Source organism: Carettochelys insculpta, chromosome 2 (genome assembly GCF_033958435.1).
Source record: "Carettochelys insculpta isolate YL-2023 chromosome 2, ASM3395843v1, whole genome shotgun sequence".
NCBI lineage: Eukaryota > Metazoa > Chordata > Testudines > Carettochelyidae > Carettochelys > Carettochelys insculpta.
Genome location: NC_134138.1, coordinates 4,888,911 through 4,911,204, shown reverse-complemented (window position 1 = coordinate 4,911,204; position 22,294 = coordinate 4,888,911). Strand labels below are relative to the sequence as shown.

Sequence of the window (22,294 nt, the reverse complement as noted above, 5' to 3'; positions counted from 1 at the left end):
CCTTTTCTGCACTGGGATGTGGGGAATTGAAGTTTGTGCGTGTGTGTGTGTGGGGGGGGGGCTCAGGCACTTAGGTGAAGTGAAAAATAAAGGGGGGTGGGAGGGGGCGTGGGCACAGCCAACCTGGTGGAAATGGGGGGGTGGGGGTGCCCACGTGTGCCTGAGGGGGGGGGCGCCCACAGCAGCTGCTGCAGAGCCTTCAAGAAACCAGGGGGAGAAGGAAGGGGCAGTTGGTTAGAAGGGGGCCTAGGTGGAGGAGGGGCCCCCAGCGGCGGCTGGGTGTGGGTGGGGGGGCAGTAAGGGGGGGTGGCTGCAGGGGTGGGGCAGGGGCACACCCTAACACCCCACCCCTGGCTTTGCAGCCACCCCTCTGGAGCCCCGGTGGAAAAGAAGGGCTCTGCCCAAACTCACCCCTCCCAGGCCACTCCACAGGAGGAGGCCTGTGGAGGGGGCCCAACCGCCGCTTTCGGAAGCCCCTTACCTTTCCTGGGGGGTGAGGATGCAGCAGCTGCTGGATGAGGAGGTGGGCTGCTCAAGTGGGGGGCAGCAGCAGTTCCCCTGCCTTTGGTAGTGTGGGGAATGGGGAGCAGGGGAACGCAGCGCTGCTGAAGGCTGGGAGGACTGAGTCTGCCAGAGGTCATCTGCTTGAGTATGCAAAAGATGTGCATGTGTCATACCTTTTCAGGCAAAGCCTAATGGGTAGCAAGTTAGCCATGAGATTTGGTCTATTGTAAACATGTAGTTGTAAAATCACAATTTAAGCTGACACTTAAAGCGGGAGTTGTGAGATGTCACCAATGCTCTGGGTTGTTGTGGGGGGACAGGGCAGCCACCGTAGCTGTTAAAGATGTTGATTACACAGGGCTCCCTGGTTTAAAGCCTTTGGAGGGAAAAGGGGATGAGTGTTGGTTGAGCTAGTTTGCTGAGTGCCATGGCCTTGCTTATGCTTTGGCTACATAGCTGTAAACCTGGCTTAACAAACTCTCCCCAGCTGTGTCTGCACGTGCATACTACTTTGAAGTAGTGGCACCAACTTCGAAATAGCACCTATTGTGTCTGTATGCATCAGGCCCTATTTTGAGGTTAACTTGGATGTTAAAAGATGAGATTTCAAAATTGCTAACCTTGGCTACGTCTAAACGTGCCCCAAACTTCAAAATGGCCATGCAAATAGCCATGCAAATGGCCATTTTGAAGTTTACTAATGAAATGCTGAAATGCATATTCAGCACTTCATTAGCATGCGGGCGGCAGCGGCGCTTCGAAATTGACGAGCCTTGCCGCTGCGCGGCGTGTCCAGACGGGGCTCCTTTTCGAAAGGGCCACGCCTACTTCGAAGTCCCCATATTCCCATGAGCTCATGGGAATAAGGGGACTTCGAAGAAGGTGGCGTCCTTTCGAAAAGGAGCCCGGTCTGGACGCGCCGCGCAGTGGCAAGGCTCGTCAATTTCGAAGCGCCGCTGCCGCCCGCATGCTAATGAAGCGCTGAATATGCATTTCAGCGCTTCATTAGTAAACTTCTAAATGGCCATTTGCATGGCCATTTCGAAGTTTGGGGCACGTGTAGACACAGCCATCATGTGCCAACAATGCTCAGTAGGCATCCTTCGATCCCAAGGGATCATGGGTTTGCACCCCAGTTGGACTGATTCGAGCAGCGTCTTCTGTGGCTGTGCAATCCAATGCAGGAGTGGCAGTCCTTTCCGCACTGTGAGCAGCAGTAGGCAGATGTCGCTCTGGTGTCACGGGCAGGGATTTTCCTGAGGGCTCTCCTGTCTTCCGCTTCCTTCACCAAGGTAGTTTCATACATCGCAAGAGCTTCCTTCACTCCCTGTTTCCAGGCGTGCCTGTCTGAGGCGAGCGAATGCCAGGTGCTCACACTGATAGAGAGAGCGCTGAGGTCACGCTTGCACGTGTCCTTGTAGCACAATTTCGGTTGCCCTTTCGGCCTCTTTCCAGACGCCAGTTCGCCGAAGAGGAGGTCCTTCGGTATTCGGCCATCCGTCGTCCGTGAGACATGGCCCAGCCAGCGCATACGCCTCTGTTTCAGAAGGGTGAACATGGAGACGGCGCCTGCCCTCTCAAGCACTGCGCTATTGGGGACCTTGTCCTGCCATGAGATACCGAGTATGCGCCTAAGGCAGCGCATGTGGAATGTGTTGAGCCTCTGACCCCCTCTACAATGCTCACACACCACGTATATAAGACAGACCACAAACACTCTTCGACAAAGAATGAACGACCATAGAGCAGACATTAAAATCTCCAAATACCCCAACCTGTCAGCCCGCACTTTACTGGAGCGGGCCATTCTGTTAAAGACCTGAGAACTTGTTTGCTACTGAAAAGGGACTTTAACGACCGTCTACAGAGGGACTGCTCAGAACTAACATTCATATTCAAATTCGACACATTAACATGTGGTTTGAAGAGGGACAGCAACTTCCTGCCCCATTATAAGGATTCTTTTACCTTTTAAGTGCTTACTTGTTTTATCTAACTCTTAACTCCCCCCCGGCCCCGCCACCCCTCTGCTCTTCTGACTTGCCAACCTTGATTACGATTTTTGGACCTCTGTGCTTTATATATTGTGTCTGTTCTGGTCTGGCTATGATCTGAAGGAGTGGCTCTGTCCCATGAAAGCTCATCACTGAATAAATTACTTTGCTAGTCTTTAAAGCGCTAGCGGACTGCTGTTTTGTTTTGCTAGAATACAGACTAACACGGCTCTCTCTCTCCCAAAGAAGCCGAGGTTAAGGGGCTTGCAAGCGGGCAAGCCGGAGGTGACGCGTGGGCTGCTTTACCGCCCAGCCTGCCGCTCAGAGTGTGCCCGAGAGCACCGATCCGAGTTTACGGGGCTCAGCAACTGCTGTCACAGTAACTGATTCCAAGCCAACTGTGGGGCGGAGGGAAGGGAATCCATACGTCCACACTCAATACCCCAAGAATCAGGGGCACCATGTGGGAAGAGTTTAGCTACACACCCCTGCCAAGCTCTGAATGCTCCATTACATTTTCCCTCATTTGCCCTCCCCTAAAATTAGACTCAGCCACAGCTTTGCCCTCCAGTCTCCAAACGTTTCCGAAGGAGCCCCCCCTGCAGGCCCCAGGGAGATGGCTGTGCCTATACGCAAATCGTCATCAATCCCAAATGCCTTCCCAACGTGTGTCAATGGGGTGAGGGTGTCCCAAGCACCCACAGAGTCCAAATAATGCTTCAATTGGAGTGCCGATGTTCTGGGAAGCAGCATCCCCCCCGCAGCCGTGCCCCTGCGCACCGCTGCCTGATGCAGCCTTCCGGCAGGGAGTCACAAATGATGGTGTTGAGTGGCTCCATTCAGCTCAATGGCCGGTAACTCTAAAACCTGGTGGTGGTCTAATGTCAACTAGCTTGCTGCAGACTTTTTAAACAGAGGTGCCCATGTGTAGCACAGCCTGGCCTGGGATCTGTCCCCCTCCTCCCCACCCCGGAGGTGTTTGCCGGAGAACCAGCTGCCCCAGCCGGTTGCTGACAGCTTTGCAAAGATCTTTGCAAAAGCTGAACAAACCTGAGCTGCTGCCCCTGTTCTCAAGCATTCTTGATCCAAAAGGCAAACCCCTTGGGCTCCCCGTTTAGCTGGTGGGCATTTGGACAATGTGAACAGGCAGGGCCCAGCTCTGCCTCCAGGCTAGAGGTGTGTGAGCCCAGTGGCTGTAGAGGGGGGTGGGTGGGGGTGGAAGTGGGGGGGTGGCTCTGGTTCCCAGCGAGGCAATGTTAGAAGGCTTTCCCTTCACCCCGCCCCCACCTCTCGTCACACAAGCGGAAATCAGGAGATCAGAAGCCCAAAGCAAGTTAGTTCCAAGCAAGTGCACCCCTAGCTCTGCAACCTGGCCAAATCTGCTCCCCAGTGTTCCTCTGCCAGCCTGACACCCCAGCACTTTCACGCTGTCTCGCTTCCCAGCTCAGACACTGCAGAACACCGCGCTGGCCCCATCCCTGACACTCCCTCTGATAAGGCCTCGCTAGACCTGCAGTGTATGCCCTTAGCCACATCCCTTATAGTCACCCTCCACTTGGGCAGGTCCTGAGACAGGAGGCTTCATCCCACCTCCTTTGTATCCCATGGGGGAGGGGTCATGGGAGAGGGTGCGTTCTGGCCACGGCCAGGAGTTTCTTTAGCTTTTACTGTTGCTTTTGCTGCCCCCGCCCGCCCAGCCCTCTTGCCAGTCCTAACTGGGCCTAACTTGACTTCAGTTTGAGAGAGGGAGCCAGGCAGCCTTCCAGCGTATGCTCATGTATTACACTCCCACCATGCCCCATACTACGGCCCGTAACCCTGTAACTGCTCTTATCTGTTCCCATTAGACCAGCAAACCCAGCCAGCCAGGCAGACACAACAGGCAGCGTTCCTGTCCTTTGTTCACATGTAACTCTTCTGCCAGAAGGTGTCGGCAGCAAGCAGGGCATCTACGGGCTCCTTTTCACCCATCTCACACAGAACTCGCTCCAGCCCACACCCAGTAGCCTGGGAAATGTGCACCCCCAGGCGCCTCGGAGAGGCGATGCTTCCCCACTCGCACGCACAGAGTCTGAGTGTAGAAAAGAAACTTTTAATGAAAGAGGCAGAGAAATCACATGGCAATAGCTTGGGAAAATCCCACACCCAGAGTTCGTAACCAACCCTCAAGTAACTGTCCCAGCTCAGATGGATTGAACAGTGTCCTTTGCCTCTCAGGCTCACAAGTCCAGTACTGTAAGGATCGAATCCACACACCCCAACATTCTCTGCACCCAACCTCAAATGCCCCACTTACAACTCTGTCCAGTCTGTGCAGGTCCTGACACATCACCCCGATGCACCCCTCATTGAGCCTGAGGCAAGGCCAGATATCCTCTCATTGGTCCAGTGTCCTGTGTGCCCCCCCCACTGGCCGTTTGTCCCCTGTATTGTGGCTGGAGGCAAAACCAGCTCTCCATGGCTTGAGCCGCCGGTTCTACTGCTCAGCTCGTAGCAGTTTCAGCTTTGGGCCTAACTACAGCACCTACCAAGAAGGAGTCTCACAAAGGCTACGTCTACGCTAGCCCCTTCTTTCTGAAAGGGGTATGGTAATAAGCAAGGTCAGAACATGCTAATGAGGCACTACCATGAATATGAGGCACCTAATTAGCATAATGGCAGCTACAGCAGGCCGCCCATGGAGTGCAGATGGGACCCTTTGCAAAGCCCCTTATTGCTATTTGGTTTTAGGGGCTTTCGAACACTAGGGGGCTGTGGCCGCACTTGGCCAAAATTTTGAAATGGCCGTGCTAATGGCCAAATCGAAGAATACTAATGAGGTGCTGAAATGAATATTCAGCACCTCATTAGCATACTGCCACCTGCGCCACTTCAGAAGTGCCCCATTTTGCTTGCGTGTGGGTTGGCTACATGGGGGTCCTTTCCCAAAGGACCCTACACACTTCAAAATCCCCTTGTTCCTATCAACTGATAAGGGGATTTCCAGGTCTGCAAGGGTCTTTCAAAAAGGATCCCTATGGAACCAAGCCACAAAGTGCCCTGTCCAACAGCATCCTAATGAGGCACTGAATATTCATTTCAGCACCTCATTAGTATTCTTCTATTCAGTTATTAGCATAGCCATTCCAAAGTACAGCTGCAGTCCAGAGCTACGTCTACACGTGAAGCCTACATCGAAGTAGCTTATTTCGATGTAGCGACATCGAAATAGGTTATTTCAATGAATAACGTCTGCACGTTCTCCAGGGCTGGCAACGTCGACGTTCAACATCGACGTTGCGCAGCACCACATCGAAATAGGCGCTGCAAGGGAACGTCTACACTCCAAAGTAGCACACATCGAAATAAGGGTGCCAGGCACAGCTGCAGACAGGGTCACAGGGCGGACTCAACAGCAAGCCGCTCCCTTAAAGGGCCCCTCCCAGACACACTTGCACTAAACAACACAAGATCCACAGAGCCGACAGCTGGTTGCAGACCCTGTGCATGCAGCATGGATCCCCAGCTGCAGCAGCAGCAGCCAGAAGCCCTGGGCTCAGGGCTGCTGAACACGGTGACCATAGAGCCCCGCAGGGGCTGGAGAGAGAGCGTCTCTCAACCCCTCAGCTGATGGCCGCTATGGTGGACCCCGCTATTTCGATGTTGCGGGACGCGGATCGGCTACACGTGCCCTACTTCGATGTTCAACTTTGAAGTAGGGCGCTATTCCCATCCCCTCATGGGGTTAGCGGCTTCGACGTCTCGCCGCCTAACGTCGATGTTAACATCGAAATAGCGCCCAACACGTGTAGCCGTGACGGGCGCTATTTCGAAGTTAGTGCCGCTACTTCGAAGTAGCGTGCACGTGTAGACACGGCTTGCAAGTGTTCAGGAGGGTGGTTGGGTGACTTGCATTACTGAACCCTGTTTTTTTGTCAGGTGGTGGAGCTGGCCCATGGTCCCTGGGGGTGATGTCCCATAAATCTTGTCTTAGGTGCTGTGGTCACCCCTTGTATTTCAGGGCATGATTGCCAGGGTGCGGGAGAGGTGGGACCTGCTTGTCTCTGATACCCAGCCTTCCCAAGGCCAAGCCAGCTAGCTGCTTTGAAAACAGTTGCGCAAATCCAGCGGCCATTTGTGCTCTAGAGAACAGACTGGCCCTGCTGGTTGGTCTGGTGGGGAGAGAGCTGCGCAGGGCAGCTGTGTCCCTCACTGCCAGGACTCCCAAGTTTAGAGCAAGGTCTGCCTACCAGGACCAGCACCAGGGGTACGGGGAGAGGACAGGACAGGACAGGACAGGACATAGCTTAGCCTTAACCTCCTGCTGGGTGCTCAGAGAGTGCCACTGGCACTGGAGGAAAAGGCTTCTGCCTCTGCAGCTCCCCGTTGCACAGCCCAGACGGAGCTGCCCTCCACTGAGGACGTCACTCTGCCTCTCTTTGGGGCATGCCCCAGGCAAAGGATTAATTGAGCCCTGCCACTGGGTCCATGCTGTGGCAGCCAGTTTCAGCCACTTCACGCTGGATCCACGCCGCGTCCCAGGGAATTTGCAGCCCCTGGGCTGGCCTCACCCCTTCCTACCCTGGACAGCTCATGCAGAACAGAAGGCCACCGCGCTGCAGGGGGGTGCTGTGAGGAGGGGCAGGCAGGGCTCTGGCTGATAGGAGCCTGTGATGGGGTTCAGGGGTCCCCCTGCACTGCACCCCGTCTGCTGGCAGGAGTGACTCTCACTCAGCAGGTACAACAGGAGGTTTATTAGGCACCAGATGCCCAGTTTCTCACAGAAGCGTCAGTGCAGCAGTCAGAGACAGTCCTTCCAACTCGTCCTGGGGTGAGGAGCCCGAGGGGTGCCCCTCTGGGGTGTAGCTTTTGGCTGGCTGCCTTCCAGCTGCCTCTCACCCAGCCTCTAACTGCTGCCCCCGATTCAAAACCAGCTCAGCTCCACCCTCCTCTTTGTTCAGGGCTGAGGTGTTACCTGCCAGCCTAGGTTATAGCCCCAGGGTCATCCTCAGCCGCTGGGAGCTGCTCTGCTTGTCCCACACATCCAGCCTGAGTCTCACACATGCACTCCCCCAACTCCATCACAGAGCCCCACAGCAGGTAGGGGTGGGGAGCCACAGAAGCGGGGGATGGGAAGGGACCTCAGCTTGTCCCTGGCTGAGTCTCCCAGGGCCCTGTGCTGTGCCAGAGGGGGCTGTGGGCTGGCCCTCCCCCAGCCCTTCATAGAGCCAGGCGCAGCGGGAAGGACAGCATGTCACCGGCTCCCCGCAGGCTGAGCGCCATTGTGCCAGGGAAGGAGCTCATTGTCTGCAGGCAGGCAGGCTCATGCAGACAATGCGGCTCTGCTGAGCAGCCAAACAGGTGCTGGAGCTGGCGGGGGCCCAGGGCTCCCCGGCAGGAGATCCTCAGAGAAGGGCTCGGAAGAGCCGCCTTTGGAGAGCCTGGGCTGTGTGACTGGAAGGGCAAATGGGGGTAGGAGTTGGGGTTAGGGGCACTTAAGGGAGGAACGTGAGTTGGCTGGGGGGCCAACAGTGGGAGGAAGGGGTTGGTGAAGGGGAGTAAGGCAGGCCTGTGGTGGGGGGGAGCTAGCTCAGTGGTTAAAGCATTGGCCTGCTAAACCCAGGGGTGTGAGCTCAGTCCTTGAGGGAGTCACTTAGGGACCAGGGCCAAGTTTTTTACAGAAAGCGGGGAGGTGCTGGTTCAGGCTGAATGACATTCTGAGGTCCTTTACATCTCTTTGAGGTGTGTATCTCCATATAGCTTCGACAGGAGTAGGGATAGCTCAGTGGTTTGAGCATTGCCCTGCTAAAGTCAAAGTTGTGAGCTCAGTCCTTGAGGAGGCCATTTAGGGATCTGGGGCAAATAGATTTAGCTGGCTTATTGGTCTCTGGGTATGACTTTTAAAAAAAAAGCGGGGGGAGGGGTTAACTCAGTGGTCTGAGCAGTGGCCTGTTAAACTCCCTGAGTTGTGAGTTCAGGCCTTGAGAAGTTTGGGAGAAATAATGTGTGGGGAGGAAATCTGTCAGGGATGTTGCTTGGTGCTGTGTATCTCCCCAGATGAAAAAAATGTCAAGGGGGTGGGAGAGGTCAGTGGTTAGAGCATTGACCCACTAAACCCAGGGGTGTTGAGCTCAACCCCCTGAGAGGGCCATTTAGGGGGTCTCAGGCAAATAGATTTAAAAAAAAAAAAGTGGCAGGGATGGTGCTTGGCCCTGCCCAGCGGAAGGGGACTGGACTGGATGAATTCCCAGGGCCCCTTCCAGCTCTGTGAGATGTGTATCTCTGTATATAAATCACAGGGCCTGTCACTTGAGCTCCAGGGGGACCTCCCTCAGCTGCCTCTACCAGTACATCCATTATCTTCTCTGCCAAGCTGAGCCCAGCCCTGAGAGGGTGCCACTGCAATCCCCCCGTCTTCATCACTCAGCAAGGCCTGGGAAAGTGACAAGGTCAGGGCCCGCCTCCACTCTTCTGGTTTTAGCCCTCAACACAGACCATAGAACTGGCTGTGCTCTAGCAAAGCATTTTAGCCAGAGGTTATTGTGGCTGCAGCTGAGGCCTCACCCAGACTGGGCACATCCCTGCCAGTCACAAAGCCTGGGCAGAGCAGGGGCTGAGATTCCTGCTCGGTGGGGGATGAGCATCCCAGGAAGAAGAGATGGAAAGCTACACTGAAAAGGGAAAGCCCCAGGTGCCTCTGAGATCAGACAGACCCCCACAGCTCTGCAGAAGCAGGGGACTCACTGCCCCATGAACTGAGCAGCTGAGCTGGGACCTGTGCTAGCCCAATGTTCCCACAGCCTGTACAGCAGGGCGGCTCTGCCAACAGTAATACCCAGGCATCAGCCAACGTAACAGTGTGTGTGTCTGGTACAACTTCCATCCAGGGACACCAGATACCTGGCAATCATTGGCTAACTCAGCCTCATGCTTTGCAGGAGATGTGGCAGTAGAGCCACCGACCGGCAACAAGAATCTCCCAGAGTCACAGAGTCAGCTGCATGTGCAGAACCCAGGAGTCCTGGCTCCCAGTCCCTCCTGTACTCTCTAGGAGGCCTTCCCCCCGAGATGTGAATAGAGCCTAGGAGGGTTTGCTCTCATCCCTTGTTGTGTTCTCTCTGTGCCTCACTGCCCCACCTACACTACAGGGACTCTCAGGTTGCTCCCCACCCCACCTGGGTAGTGGAGGCTTGTTAAGCACTAAGTTATCTGCTCAGAGCTCTGGCTGAGCAACAGGCATAGCGGCTGAGCCTGGGGGCAGGCCAGAGTTGGGCAGAGCCCTTGGGCAGTCAGCCTATGCAGTGGTGGGCAGGGGAGTCACAGAAGCGCTCCCTGCCTGGGCCCTGCTGGGGCTGTCCCCTTCCCCACCCCTCTTCCTGGCACACATCCCAGTGCGAAAGGGCCAGCCCAGCGACACAGATGGAGGTGGAGACCTTCGCAAGGCTGTGCTCTGGCCCTGGGCTCCTGCCAGGTTCCCTGGGCTGCCTGTGCCCAGGAAAGGGAGGGAGGTAAAGAGCAAGGGAGCTTTCACCCATGCACAAACCTGAGAGCGGGGAGGAGGGGCATGCTGAGCTATGGGTCTCAGCCCTCCCTTCAATCACTGTGAGCAGGCTACGCTGCAGCCTCACCCACACCTGGCTTCTGACATGCCCTGAGGAGGCTCCAGGCGTAAGAATTAATCACCATAACACATAACAATAATTCGCCCGTACTCACAGCCAGGTAAATGTGGCTGCCTTACACCAGCACCAATGCATAAGCCAGTAACGTAACAGTGCCACCTGGTCGTCAGTTTGGGTATCGCAGCAAGGGCATCCCCCGCGGAACATGCCACGGGCTCTCTGACACCGGTCATGGCGTCTCGCCACAGCTTCCAGTGCTGAACTGAGGAGGTTCCTCCGGCTCTGGGTTCAGGCCCGGAAAGATGATAGCACACCGGGAGGGAATTCAGGAAAGAGCAGGCAGAAGCTGCCATGTACCTTGAAGGAGCTAAGAGCCTCCTGGCTAGAGCACTGCACCCCTTTCATTGCAGCTGGCCAACACTGACCTAAACCTTGGACTAGTCCACAGGGAAGAAGGACATCCCGGCATAGTGCAGAGCCAAGCTGCCTTCTTCCAGCGGCTACAGCATGGTAAGAAATAAATATGCCAAGAACAACAAGAAGGCCTGTGGCCCCTTATAGACTAACATATCTTGCAGCATAAGCTTTCGTGGGCAAAGACCTGCTTCATCAGATGCATGAGTAGGGGGGCGGTGTCAGAGGGGTATTTAAAGAGTGGAGTCCCAGGAAGAGGGAGGGCCGGAGCTGACAAGGTCTATTCAGCAAGGTGGAAATGGCCCAGTCCCAAAAGCAGTTATCAAAAGAGGAAAATCCAAGTCAGATCAGATGGGGGATGTGAACCTTTGTCAGAGTCTAACTTGTTTTGCCCTCTTTTGGTAAGTACTGTTGATACCGGGCCATTTCCGCCTGGCTGAATAGACCTCGTCAGCTCCGGCCCTCCCTCTTACTGGGACTCCGCTCTCTAAATACCCCTCTGAAACCACCCCCCCAACTCATGCACCTGACAAAGCGGGTCTTTGCCCACAAAAGCTTATGCTCCAAAATCTCTGTTAGTCTATAAGGTGCCACAGGACTTCTTGTTGTTCTCGAAGCTACAGACTAACGTGGCTCCTCTCTGATATATGCCAAGAACGAATCATGCCAAACCAACCAAATTTCCTTCTTTGAGCGAGTGGCTGGGGAGAAGCTGGGGAGCAGCGCTATATCTAAAGAACACTTTTTACATTGTGATGCCAAAAAAGGCTATTCCTCCAAATCAGCTGCTGGTATGGCATTCTGACACACCAGAGCCGTGTCTACACGTGCACGCTACTTCGAAGTAGCGGCACTAACTTCGAAATAGTGCCCGTCACGGCTATACGCGCCGGGCGCTATTTCGAAGTTAACTTCGACGTTAGGCGGCGAGACGTCGAAGTCGCTAACCCCATGAGGGGATAGGAATAGCGCCCTACTTTGACGTTCAACGTCGAAGTAGGGACCGTGTAGTCGTTGCGCATCCCGCAACTTCGAAATAGCGGGGTCTGCCATGGCGGCCATCAGCTGAGGGGTTGAGAGATGCTCTCTCTCCAGCCCCTGCAGGGCTCTATGGTCACCGTGGGCAGCAGCCCTTAGCCCAGGGCTTCTGGCTGCTGCTGCGGCAGCTGGGGATCCATGCTGCATGCACAGGGTCTGCAACCAGTTGTCGGCTCTGTGTATCTTGTGTTGTTTAGTGCAACTGTGTCTGGGAGGGGCCCTTTAAGGGAGCGGCTTGCTGTTGAGTCCGCCCTGTGACCCTGTCTGCAGCTGTGCCTGGCACCCTTTTTTCGATGTGTGGTACTTTGACGTGTAGATGTTCCCTCGCAGCGCCTATTTCGATGTGGTGCCGCGCAACGTCGAAGTTGAACATCGACGTTGCCAGCCCTGGAGGACGTGTAGACGTTACTCATCGAAATAGCCTATTTCGATGTTGGCTTCACGTGTAGACGTAGCCCAGCATGCCCCACATTGCTGCCTTTCAGAATTAGCTACCAGTGTTCCTGGAGCTCATCCACGGAGGTGGGGATTCACTTGGTCCTAGGGGGAGCTAGTTCTGAGTCTGGGGCTTCACCTGTCAGATTTGACTCCCTGACAACCTCTCCTTGGTCCTGGAGACAATCCCTGGTCCCTGTGCAGTGCCCCACCTTCACACAGCCTCTACGCACACATAAGGGGCAACCAGCTCTGACAAACACCTGCTTCTTGGTACAGCACCACCACCGTCCACACCCTCTCCCGACACTCAATACCACGAGCATCTACATGTACATTTGCACGCTGCCCAGAGGCACAGCAGCAACATACATACCCCACCTTTACACACACACACATCCTTTCACACAGCACCTCCACACACACACACACCCTTGGCCCTACGCACCACACTGGCTCCAATGTTGCTATCTTGGCTCTGCACCCAGTGCTGTCAGCACACCCACCTGCCCCCTGCCCTTCCCCGTTTCTTTTGTGGCCCCACGACCACCCGCTGCAGGCATCTGCTAGCGGCACAGTCCCACTTGAGGCAGGAGAGACAAGGTATGGTGGGTACACCCCACACAGCCCCCTCCCCCTGCCAGCATAAGCAGTGTGTTGTTACTGTTGCTGTTACTGTGATTATTTATGTACTTTCCATTGTTCTACAAACTAACTACCATGAATACATGAGGGGTGCAATTTTATATTCTTGCCTCAGGTGCAGAATTAGCTAGTTAGGGTACTGAGATTGTCACAGAACCTACTACTGGAGAGAGCAAGAAGGATTTTTATTCTGGAGTAAAAATGAGTTTGTTCTGCTCTGAATACATCAGCACAGAGATCTCTCCTGAAATAGAGGTGCTGGTCAATTTCACAGCTGAATCAGTTGCTCATAAACTTCACAATTACTGACATTTACTATGCTTATGGTTATACTAGAGAGGTTTGTGACATAGTAGGGCATGCAACAAACTAAACATGGATCAAATGCATCAACGTTTCAAATCCATCACAGAATACACCACCTTGAAGAGCGAGTACAGACACATGTTCAAAATATTCTTTAACTCAACTATTTCTAACTATTCATAGCCCGAAATCAGCCACACATGCAACGTTTGGTTCAGGTCTCCGAATGTTGCTTTTCATGTTATGAATTTCACATCTGTAACAATATTTTACAAGTATGATTTTATTAAATAATTGAACCAATAAATAATTGAAATTCAATGGATCGATTGCAAAATGCAAAGGAGAATAAATAGCACCTTACAGGATTAGAAGGAAACATGGGCCTGCAGTTGTACAAAAAGATGGGCAAGTTGAGGGAGGCAGCTCCAGAAAACAGACTCCTCTCCTTGCCAACCCCTTGGGGCAGAGATGCTGCATTTAAACCATGTTCCAGCTGGCTCCATCCTTCTGTCCCTGACCTTGCACAGCAGGGGATGGGGGGCTACCTGCCAGCCCAGGCAGGCCAGGAAGCAGCACTGTAGCTGTTTCTCAGCATGAAGACTCCTGTGGGGTCAGCATTTCCCCTCACAGCCGCTCTGCAGAGCAACCATGGGAGCAGGAGGAACTGACCAAGCCTGTGCCAGGCTGGGACTCAGGCAGCTTTGACCAAGGAGGCTCGGCACCCTATTGCAAAAGGGTTACTAGGTAAAGGACTGACAAAGGGCCTTACTGCCGGGCCACCTCTGAGGAACTTTACTGGGAACATTCAGACAGGGTTACCCTACAGAAGAGAGAACATCCCTGAGGCGCAGCGTGCCTGTAACAGTACCCACTCGTTCCCACCGCAGTACCACCGGGCTCAGCAACCTTGGAGGCAGTGTTGAAAACTGACCTTCCATCCTCTCCAGCCTGAGTGCCGGTGATACTTTTAAAAGCCACTAGGGGTCCTTCTGACAACAGCTCCGTGAATAAACACGCGAAGAGGCAGGGCTCTCCCGCTCGGGGAGGGGGTTGGCCGTGTGAGACGGGCTTTTCCTACTCCCCAGGCGGCCTGGCTCTGTGCCAGCACCCGGCTGCCTGGGGGGAGGAAGGGCGGGGCTGAGCTCCCGCCTCACCTGCTGTTCTTGGCACGCGTGCTGTTCTTGGCACGCGTGCCGGCTCTGCGGAGCCCTAGCACGTCACACGCTCCCGTTCGGGCTGCTGGCGCCTGGCCCTTGTACTGGGGCTGTGGCGCACTCCGGCATTCACCCACGAGCCAGAGGCGCAGGGCGCCGGCTCCCCCCCCCCCGCCCCCACGGGATTGCACACCGCCGGGCCGGGCGGGAAAGCCCCGTCTCTGGCGGGACCGGGGAGGGGCGGGGGGGGGTCACTTGTTCATCCCTCAGTGTTTGTGACTGGGGGGCGGTGAGGAGCGCAGGGCCGGAGGGGGTGTTTGTGGCTGGGGGGCGGTGAGGAGCGCACGGCCGGGGGGGGTGTTTGTGACTGGGGGGCGGTGGCGAGCGCGGGGCCGGGGGGGGGGCGTTTGCGGCTGGGGGGCGGTGGCGAGCGCGGGGCCGGGGGGGGTGTTTGTGGCTGGGGGGCGGTGGGGAGCGCGGGGCCGGGGGGGGTGTTTGTGGCTGGGGGGCGGTGGGGAACGCCGGGCCGGGGGGGGGGCGTTTGCGGCTGGGGGGCGGTGGGGAGCGCAGGGCCGGGGGGTGTTTGTCACTAGGGGGCGTTGGGGAGCGCAGGGCCGGGGGGGGGCGTTGTGTGTGTGTGTGTGTTTGGCTGGCGGGCGGTGGGGAGCTCAGGGCCGGGGGGTGTTTGTCATTACGGGGTGGTGGGGAGCGCAGGGCCGGGGGGTGTTTGTGACTAGGGGGCGGTGGGGAGCGCAGGGCCGGGGGGTGTTTGTCACTAGGGGGCGGTGGGGAGCGCAGGGCGGGGGGGGGTTGTGTGTGTGTGTGTGTGTTTGGCTGGGGGGCGGTGGGGAGCGCAGGGCCGGGGGGTGTTTGTGTCTAGGGGGCGGTGGGGAGCGCAGGGCTGGGGGGTGTTTGTCACTAGGGGGCGGTGGGGAGTGTGGGGCCCCGGGCTGTTTGGGTCCGGGGATCGCGTCGGGTGCAGGGGCCGGGCCACCAGGCCACACTAACGCCTCTCTCCCTCCCTCGCAGAGGTCCCCCAGGCAGCAGTGCCCCAGCCCACCACAATGTTCCACGGGATCCCTGCTGCGCCTGGCCCAGGAGGTGAGTCCCGCTGGCCCTGCCGCCGTGGGGAGCAAGGGGCCCCACAGCACCACCCCATGGCCTGGGCTGAGACACAGACTGGCCCGGTCGACACCTGACAGAGCCCTGCCTGCTGCCCATGAGCAGGGCTGTGACCCAGGCCCACCCCGCCCCTGGCCAGAGACCCAGTGACACCGCGGGCTCCAGCTCCCCTCACGGGACTGCCTGCCCTCAAAGTCCCCAGGGGTCAGGCTAGCGGGGCTGGGGGCAGCAGAGTGGTGGGACACTGGGCTCATGGGAGGGTGGGTATCACGGCCACAGAGGCAGGTTACGAAGCAATGGCTCAGTCTGCATCAACAGGGGTTAGGATAGCACAGCAGTTCCCAAATTGGGTTGGGACCTCATTTTAATGAGTTCCCCTGGGTTGGCTTAGACTTGCTGAGATCGAGGCCAGACAAAGGGCTTCAGCCCTGTGCAGTGGGCCTCAGGTTCCAGGCCCCTCCTGGGGCTGCAGCCTGGGTCCTCAGCCTCTCCTTTCTTCGGGCAATGGGGCTGGTCTTTTGTTTCCCTTACTCGCACCCGTGGTGGCAGGGCCTGGGTTTTGGCTGAGGCATGTGTCTGTGCATTACTTTTTCTTGGCAGAAGTGGATAGTACAGCAATGAAGTTTGAGACCCCCTGAGATAAAGAACAGCTTTCCCACACTGAGGGCAGTTAAGCTGTGGAGCAGGTGCCCCAGGGAGGTTGTGGATCCCCATCAGTGGAAGTTGTTAAGAACAGGCTGGACAGATGCCTGGAAGGGATGGGCTCTGTTTACTTGGCCCTGCTCCAGTGCAGGGGCTGGACTCAACTTCTCAAGGACCCTTCCAGCTCAGAATCTGATTCTCCCTTGTGAACTGTGCTGGGTTCTCTGGCCTGGAGCAAGGGGCGGTGATCAGCAGGAGGGGCGGGATGGAAGAGCGGAGCAGGCTGTAGAGGTCCTGGGTGCTAGCAGTATCCCTGTAGCTAGTAGGCTAAGGAGCTGTGGACGTGGTCCTTCCTAACACCGGGTTACCAGGAAGGTTTTGCATTGTGGGCGTCACTGGTAGGCCCCTAGCTATAAGTGCTAGGTCTGTTCATGGATTTCCTCTTTTTCAGCCCCAGGGAATAAGCCAGAACTGTACGAGGTGAGTAACGCTGGTCACGTTCCCCTCCTCGTCCTGTCTCTGGCACAGGAGGCAGAATGACCTTCCAGCGTAAGTCGGGTTTGGCTCTGCAAACGGTTTCACAGCCCTCAGTGCTGGAGCATTCAGGGGACCCCAGCTCTTGAGGTGATTCCCAGCTCCTTACCTCCATCTCAGTGTGGGTTTCTCTGGTCCCTGTCTCCTCTACCCTGTGGTGAGGATGCAGGAGGTCCGTATCTGTCAGCTCCGTCCCCACCTGCTTCCAGCCTGTCCATTTGTGCAGCTGACCACACACTGTGCGGGTACCTGACAGGCTGTGTATCTGCTCTCCTTGCAGGAGGTGAAGCTGTATAAAAATGCACGGGAGCGAGAAAAGTGAGTCCATCCCCAGCCGAATGGGTTCCCATGTGGTACACAGTTCTGTGGGGCTTGGGAGTGCTGGGACTTCAAGCTGTTGTCTGCAGTGAGGTCCTTGCTCGGGAGATGCTGGGGCTGATGGTGCAGGGAGCTCTGCGTTCTGATGCTCTGTCCCCGCGCCAAGCTAGGAAGGACCCAAGAGCCCTTCTGCTCCGCCTCTGCCATTGGCCAGGGCAGCCTGCGGCTGAGAAAGATGCAATAGACGGAAGGGTCTTCTCCACAAAAAGGGAGTGCTCCTGCTGGGCTGTGGAGCATGAGAGCCCCTGTGCTGTTCCCAGGGACGCGGGCGCATGTATAGCGGTGGGGGTCACAGGCTATGCGCCTTCACGGGCTTCTGCGCTTGGGTTTCAGGTACGATAACATGGCTGAGCTGTTTGCGGTGGTGAAGACGATGCAGGCTCTGGAGAAAGCCTATATCAAGGACTGTGTCTCTCCCAACGAGTGAGTCCCCAGCTGGGTTTTGTTTCCAGCCTGGTCTCTCCCAGGGGAGCCAAGCGGATGCAGCAGCAGGAGCATCTCCTGCAGGATGCGTCGTTACCGAGTGGAGCAGAGTGACCTCCCCTCCCCAGGGCACTGCGGACACACTGGGGAGGGGGCTCAGAGAAGCATCAAAACAGCCCCTTAGTCCCCCCTCAGGCCCTGCCCACTTCCCCTGGGGGCCAGGCAACATTGCTCCATGCAGAGGGTCTCCAGTCAGAGACCCTGGGGAGCCTCCCCTGCCGTGGGGGCTGTTACAGTGTTCTCCTTTCCCCTGGGGACCTGCTTGTACATCTCCGACCTCCGTGTTCCCCTCCTGCTTGGCATGAGCCACTCCAGCTGTTCTTACTCCATGCACTGCCCCAGGTACACGGCAGCCTGCTCCCGGCTCCTGGTCCAGTACAAAGCTGCCTTCAAACAGGTACAGGGATCCGAAATTGGCTCCATCGATGAATTTTGCCGCAAGTTCCGGATGAGTTCAGCCTCCAGCAGTACAGCTTTTGGGGACTCTGGGACAGGAATCTCGGGGGGCTCCTAGAACAGCGGGGGGGGGGGGGGGGCTGTGTTGCTGCTGAGTTCTACATGTAGGCCGCATCGACACTAGTCCCTTCCTTTTGGGGCGAGTTGGGAATATGCTAATGAGGCACCACTGTGAATATGCAGTGCCTCATTAGCATAATAGTGGCCCCACACAATTGGAAAGAACAGCTTTTGAATTGTGCGCTGCCTCTTTAGACGGGGGCTTTTTGAAAGGACACTCCTCCGCCCCCGGACTTTGAAAAACCCTTCTTCCTAAAACCAAATAGGAAGAAGGGGCTTCCGAAATCCGGGGGGTCCTTTCGAAAGGCCCCTGTCTACATGGGCGGTGCGCGATTTGAAAGCAACACTTTCAAATTACATGCAGCCACCATTATGCTAATGAGGCTGTGAGGGGGTTCGGGGTCTCCATCCTCTGCACCCCATCCGCAGGCAGGAGAACAGCAGGTTTATTAGGCAACAGGGCACAGCGTCGTACAGAGGAGTCAGTGCAGCCGGCAGAGACAGCCAGTCCAAGCCATGCTGGGGAGAGGAGGCCCCGAGGGGCCCCCGGAGCCGGGGTCTTGCCCCCTCCTTTGTCTCTCTCTCTCCCAGCCCCGACTAACTGCTTCCAACACCCAGTTCCAGTTCAAACCCCTCAGGCTGCACCTCCTCCTTTGTCTGCAGCCCAGGGGTGTCACCTGGTCGCCAGGTTACCCTCAGCAGGAGCCCCACGTGTACACACAGGTATCTCCCACTACATCACAGAGGCACTGCATATTCATGGCAGCGCCTCCTTAGCATCTTCCCAACTCGCTCATTACCATGTCCCTTCTGAAAGGAAGGGGCTTGTGTAGACATAGCCCTACTGTGCCTGACTGACTTAGATGCTGGGGGGAGAGACTGCATAGATTTGTTTATTCCAAGCCTGGAGGAACCAGTGTGGTCACCCAGGCTGTTCCCCTGTGTCCCTCTGGCCAGAGCCCTGCCCCCAGCTCACTCCCAGAGCAGACCTGTCCCATGAGAAATACAGCCCGCCTAGATTTAAAAACTGTCGGTGCTGGAGAACCCACCAAAGGTGAATTACACTCTCGCGGTCACCTGGCTTAGAGAGGGGGCCCCTGGGCTTGGGGGGGTGAGTGTGCGCGCGCACGCGCGCGCGCACACACTCTCTCCCTCCCTCCCCTGGACCAAAGGCACTTCCACCTTGTCGTAATCATATTACCTTCGTATAAATCCCGTGTACTTCCACGTCACACCTGCAGCAGTATTCAAGGTCACCACATCTCTAAAAAGATGTATTGGAATTGGGAAAGGTACAGAAAAGGGCAGAAAACCGATTAGGGGTATGGAATGGCTGGGGTATGGTGTGGGGAGAGTAGTAAGAGTGGGATTTCTCAGCTTGGAAAAGAGGCGGCTAATGTCCAGAACATCCCAACTGGTTGGACAAAGTCGATAAGGAAGTGGGGTTCTGTCTTCCTTCTCCTAATGCAAGAACTAGGGGTCACCCCATGAAACAAACAGGTAGTGGGGTTAAAACAGACAGAAGGACGGAGTTCTTCACACAACGCAGGGCCAGCTGTGGGACTCCCTGCCACAGGGCAATGTGAAGGCTGAGACTATAACAAGGCTCAAAAACCTACTGGATACGTTCATGGAGAACAGGGCCACAAATGGCTGTTCAGCAAGGTGGACAGGGTGGTGCCTCTAGCCCCGTTTGTCAGAAGCTGGGACTGGGTGACAGGAGAAGGATCACCTTTTGGTGACGTGTTCTGGTCATGCCCTCTGGGGCACCCAGCACTGGTCACTGTCTGCGACCAGGCTGGGTGGCCCTATGTTCAGACCGTCTGGCCACGTTCTGTACTGTGCTCCCTTCCCCCAGCTTAGCACATGGAGCGGAACCCGGCTTTCCCTGGGAAATGCTCTTTGTTGGGGGTTATATGGTGCTTGTTACCCTGCCCTGAGCTTGCCCAGCCTCATTGTAACCCTCCTTCTGCTGCAGCTCGACTGCCCGCTGGCCATGGAGAGGATCAAGGAGGATCGGCCAATCACCATCAAGGACGACAAGGGCAACCTGAACCGCTGCATTGCTGACATCGTCTCTGTACGTTCCCGGGGCAAGGGGCTGTGCGCACTGTAATCCCGGCATCCTGTGCTTCTGGGACTTTGGCAGCTGGCCTGGCCTGTGCAGCTGCATGGCTGGTCCCCAGGGGGCTGTCAAGGGCCCGCTGGCCTGGCTTGCCCCCACCCTCCCAAGAGGGCTGGAGTGAGGTGCCCTGCTGCTAGCTTCCAGGCCATTGCTGAGGCACCTCTTTTCTCTTCCAGCTTTTCATCACAGTGATGGACAAGCTGCGCCTGGAGATCCGAGCCATGGATGAGGTGAGAATCATTTACAGAGGGACAGAGGATAAGACAGGGAGTATCTTACAGCCTTGGTATAAATCCAGGGTACACCCCCAGCTTGAATACTGCATGCAGATGTGGTCGCCTCATCTCAAAAAACACACCCTTGGCTGTGGAAAAGTTTCAGAAAAGGGTAACAAAAACAATGGATTTGGACCGGGTCCATCTGAAGAGAGATTAAAAAGTCTGTGACTTTTCAGTTTAGAAAACAATAGATGAAGGGTGCGGGGACGACTAAGAGGTCGACAAAATCATGACTGGTGTGGAGGAAAAATAAGGAAAAGGTATTTACTTGTTCCCACCACACGAGATCTAGGGGTTACCCAGTGAAATTAGCAACAGGGTTAAGAACAAACAGGATGTATTTCTCATGCAGTGCACAGTTCACTTCTGGAGCTCCTGGCCAGAGGATGGCGTGAAGACCAGGACTTTATCAATAGAGTTCCAAAAAGAGCTAGATCCATTCAGGGAGGTGAGGTCCATCGGTGGCTGTTAGCCAGGATGGGCAGGAATGATGGCGCTAGCCTCCGTTTGTCAGAAGTTGGAACTAGATGACAGGAGATGGACCACTCAATGCTCAGCTGTTCTGTTCGCTTCCCTTGGGGCACGTGGCATTGGCCACTGGCCGAAGACAGGGCACTGGGCAAGATGGATTTTGGTCTGACCCGGTGTGGCTGGTCTTCGGAGAGAGAGGGGGACAAGCTAGGGGTGCATGGAGGCTTCACTGCTCGCAGCAGCGCCTGAAGGGGGGTGGGGCTTTCCCAGCCGGGCCCCAGGCAGGAAAAGCAGAAGCTCCATGCTTTTGTGCATCCAGATCCAGCCAGACCTGCGGGAGCTGATGGAGACGATGAACCGCATGAGCCACCTACCTCCTGACTTCGAGGGGAGACAGAAAGTGAACCAGTGGTGAGTAGGGTGCTCTGGGGCCCAAGCCCTCTGCAGGAGCAAGCCCGGGTCCTGACCCAGCTCTCCAGGACAGGGCCTGGACCTGCCTTGCCCCATGGCGCTCCTGCCAGTCTGAGGGCATGGGGGAGCGCAGAGTGCCTTCGGGCCCAGCTCCATCAGTCTGCTCCCTCTGCAGTGGGAGGTGCTTGTCCCCAGCCCTGCTCGCCATGTCTGATCAGGGGCCTGGTTGCGGGGTGGGACCGTGGCCAGAGGAGCTACCAGCTTCCTCCTAGGCCAGCACTCAGGGCGACAAGTCATGGCTCCTGCCAGGTCCCTCCAGTACTAGTGCAGGCGCAAAGTGCAGCCCAGCAAAGGGCCTTCTTCCTGCTCTGGGGGCCAGGCCTGTGCCTTGACTCTCCCGGGCAGGCTGCAGGCGCTGAGCGGCATGTCTGCCTCTGACGAGCTGGACGATTCCCAAGTGCGCCAGATGCTGTTTGATTTGGAATCCGCCTACAATGCCTTCAACCGGTTCCTGCACTCCTGAGGCTGGGCCCTGCGCCCTGCCTGGTCCTGAGGAGCGCCCTCCCACTGTAGCAGTCCAGCAGGCTCCAGGCCCTTTCCCCTAGGCTGCTGTTGGGGGCAGGAGGCTAGGAGTGGTGCACTGCAGCCATTCCCGCAGCAGGGTTAGGGTTGAGTCAAGGTGAACTGTGCTGCTGCAGGGCACGTTCACACTGGGCCAGCTCCAGCCAGCCTGTCTCCTCTCCTCCCTCCCCGTGAGTCCTGCAAGCAGGGCGGGAGACTTGTACACCTGCGGTAATAAACCCCCATGCTGGCTCGCCTGCGGTGCTGTGGCTCTTGCTGGGTGGGAGAAGCAGGCACAGCCACTGCCCCTGTACTCAGGGCCTGGACCAGCCCATCAGCTCAGATTTTCTGGGTGCCACAGCAGCTGGCTAAGGCAGGGCGCTCCACCCTTGCTGACAACAGGTCATGCCCCAGGCTGGAGGGGAGCCTGGGAAATGAGGGTGGGGGGTGTCAAACAGCTGTCCAGAGGGGGAGAAGGCTGGCAGGGTACAGAGCTCTGGCCCAAGCAGCAGAGGGCCAGGTCTCTGCATCACTGCCTGCAGGGTGGCACAACGCAGGCCTGGAGCAGAGGAGACATACAGCACTTTATTGATTGGTTTCCCAGGCCCCTGCACCAGGCAGAAGCCCACCCTGTGCAGCCAAGAAAACACCAGCCAGCTAGTAAGTCTGTGTGAACTAG

At 56.6% G+C, this 22,294-nt stretch overlaps 1 protein-coding gene across 1 annotated transcript; it reads left to right on the top strand.

Annotated features, from left to right (window-relative positions):
- The first annotated feature begins 19,285 nt into the window (after window positions 1-19,285).
- On the top strand, window positions 19,286-22,160 carry LOC142009052 (vacuolar protein sorting-associated protein 28 homolog). The gene is made up of 4 exons (XM_074986495.1): window positions 19,286-19,849; window positions 20,071-20,124; window positions 20,963-21,054; window positions 21,457-22,160. Exons 1-4 carry the CDS (start codon window positions 19,580-19,582, stop codon window positions 21,575-21,577), a joined length of 537 nt encoding a protein of 178 aa, XP_074842596.1. The 5' UTR covers window positions 19,286-19,579; the 3' UTR covers window positions 21,578-22,160.
- Window positions 22,161-22,294: the final 134 nt, after the last annotated feature.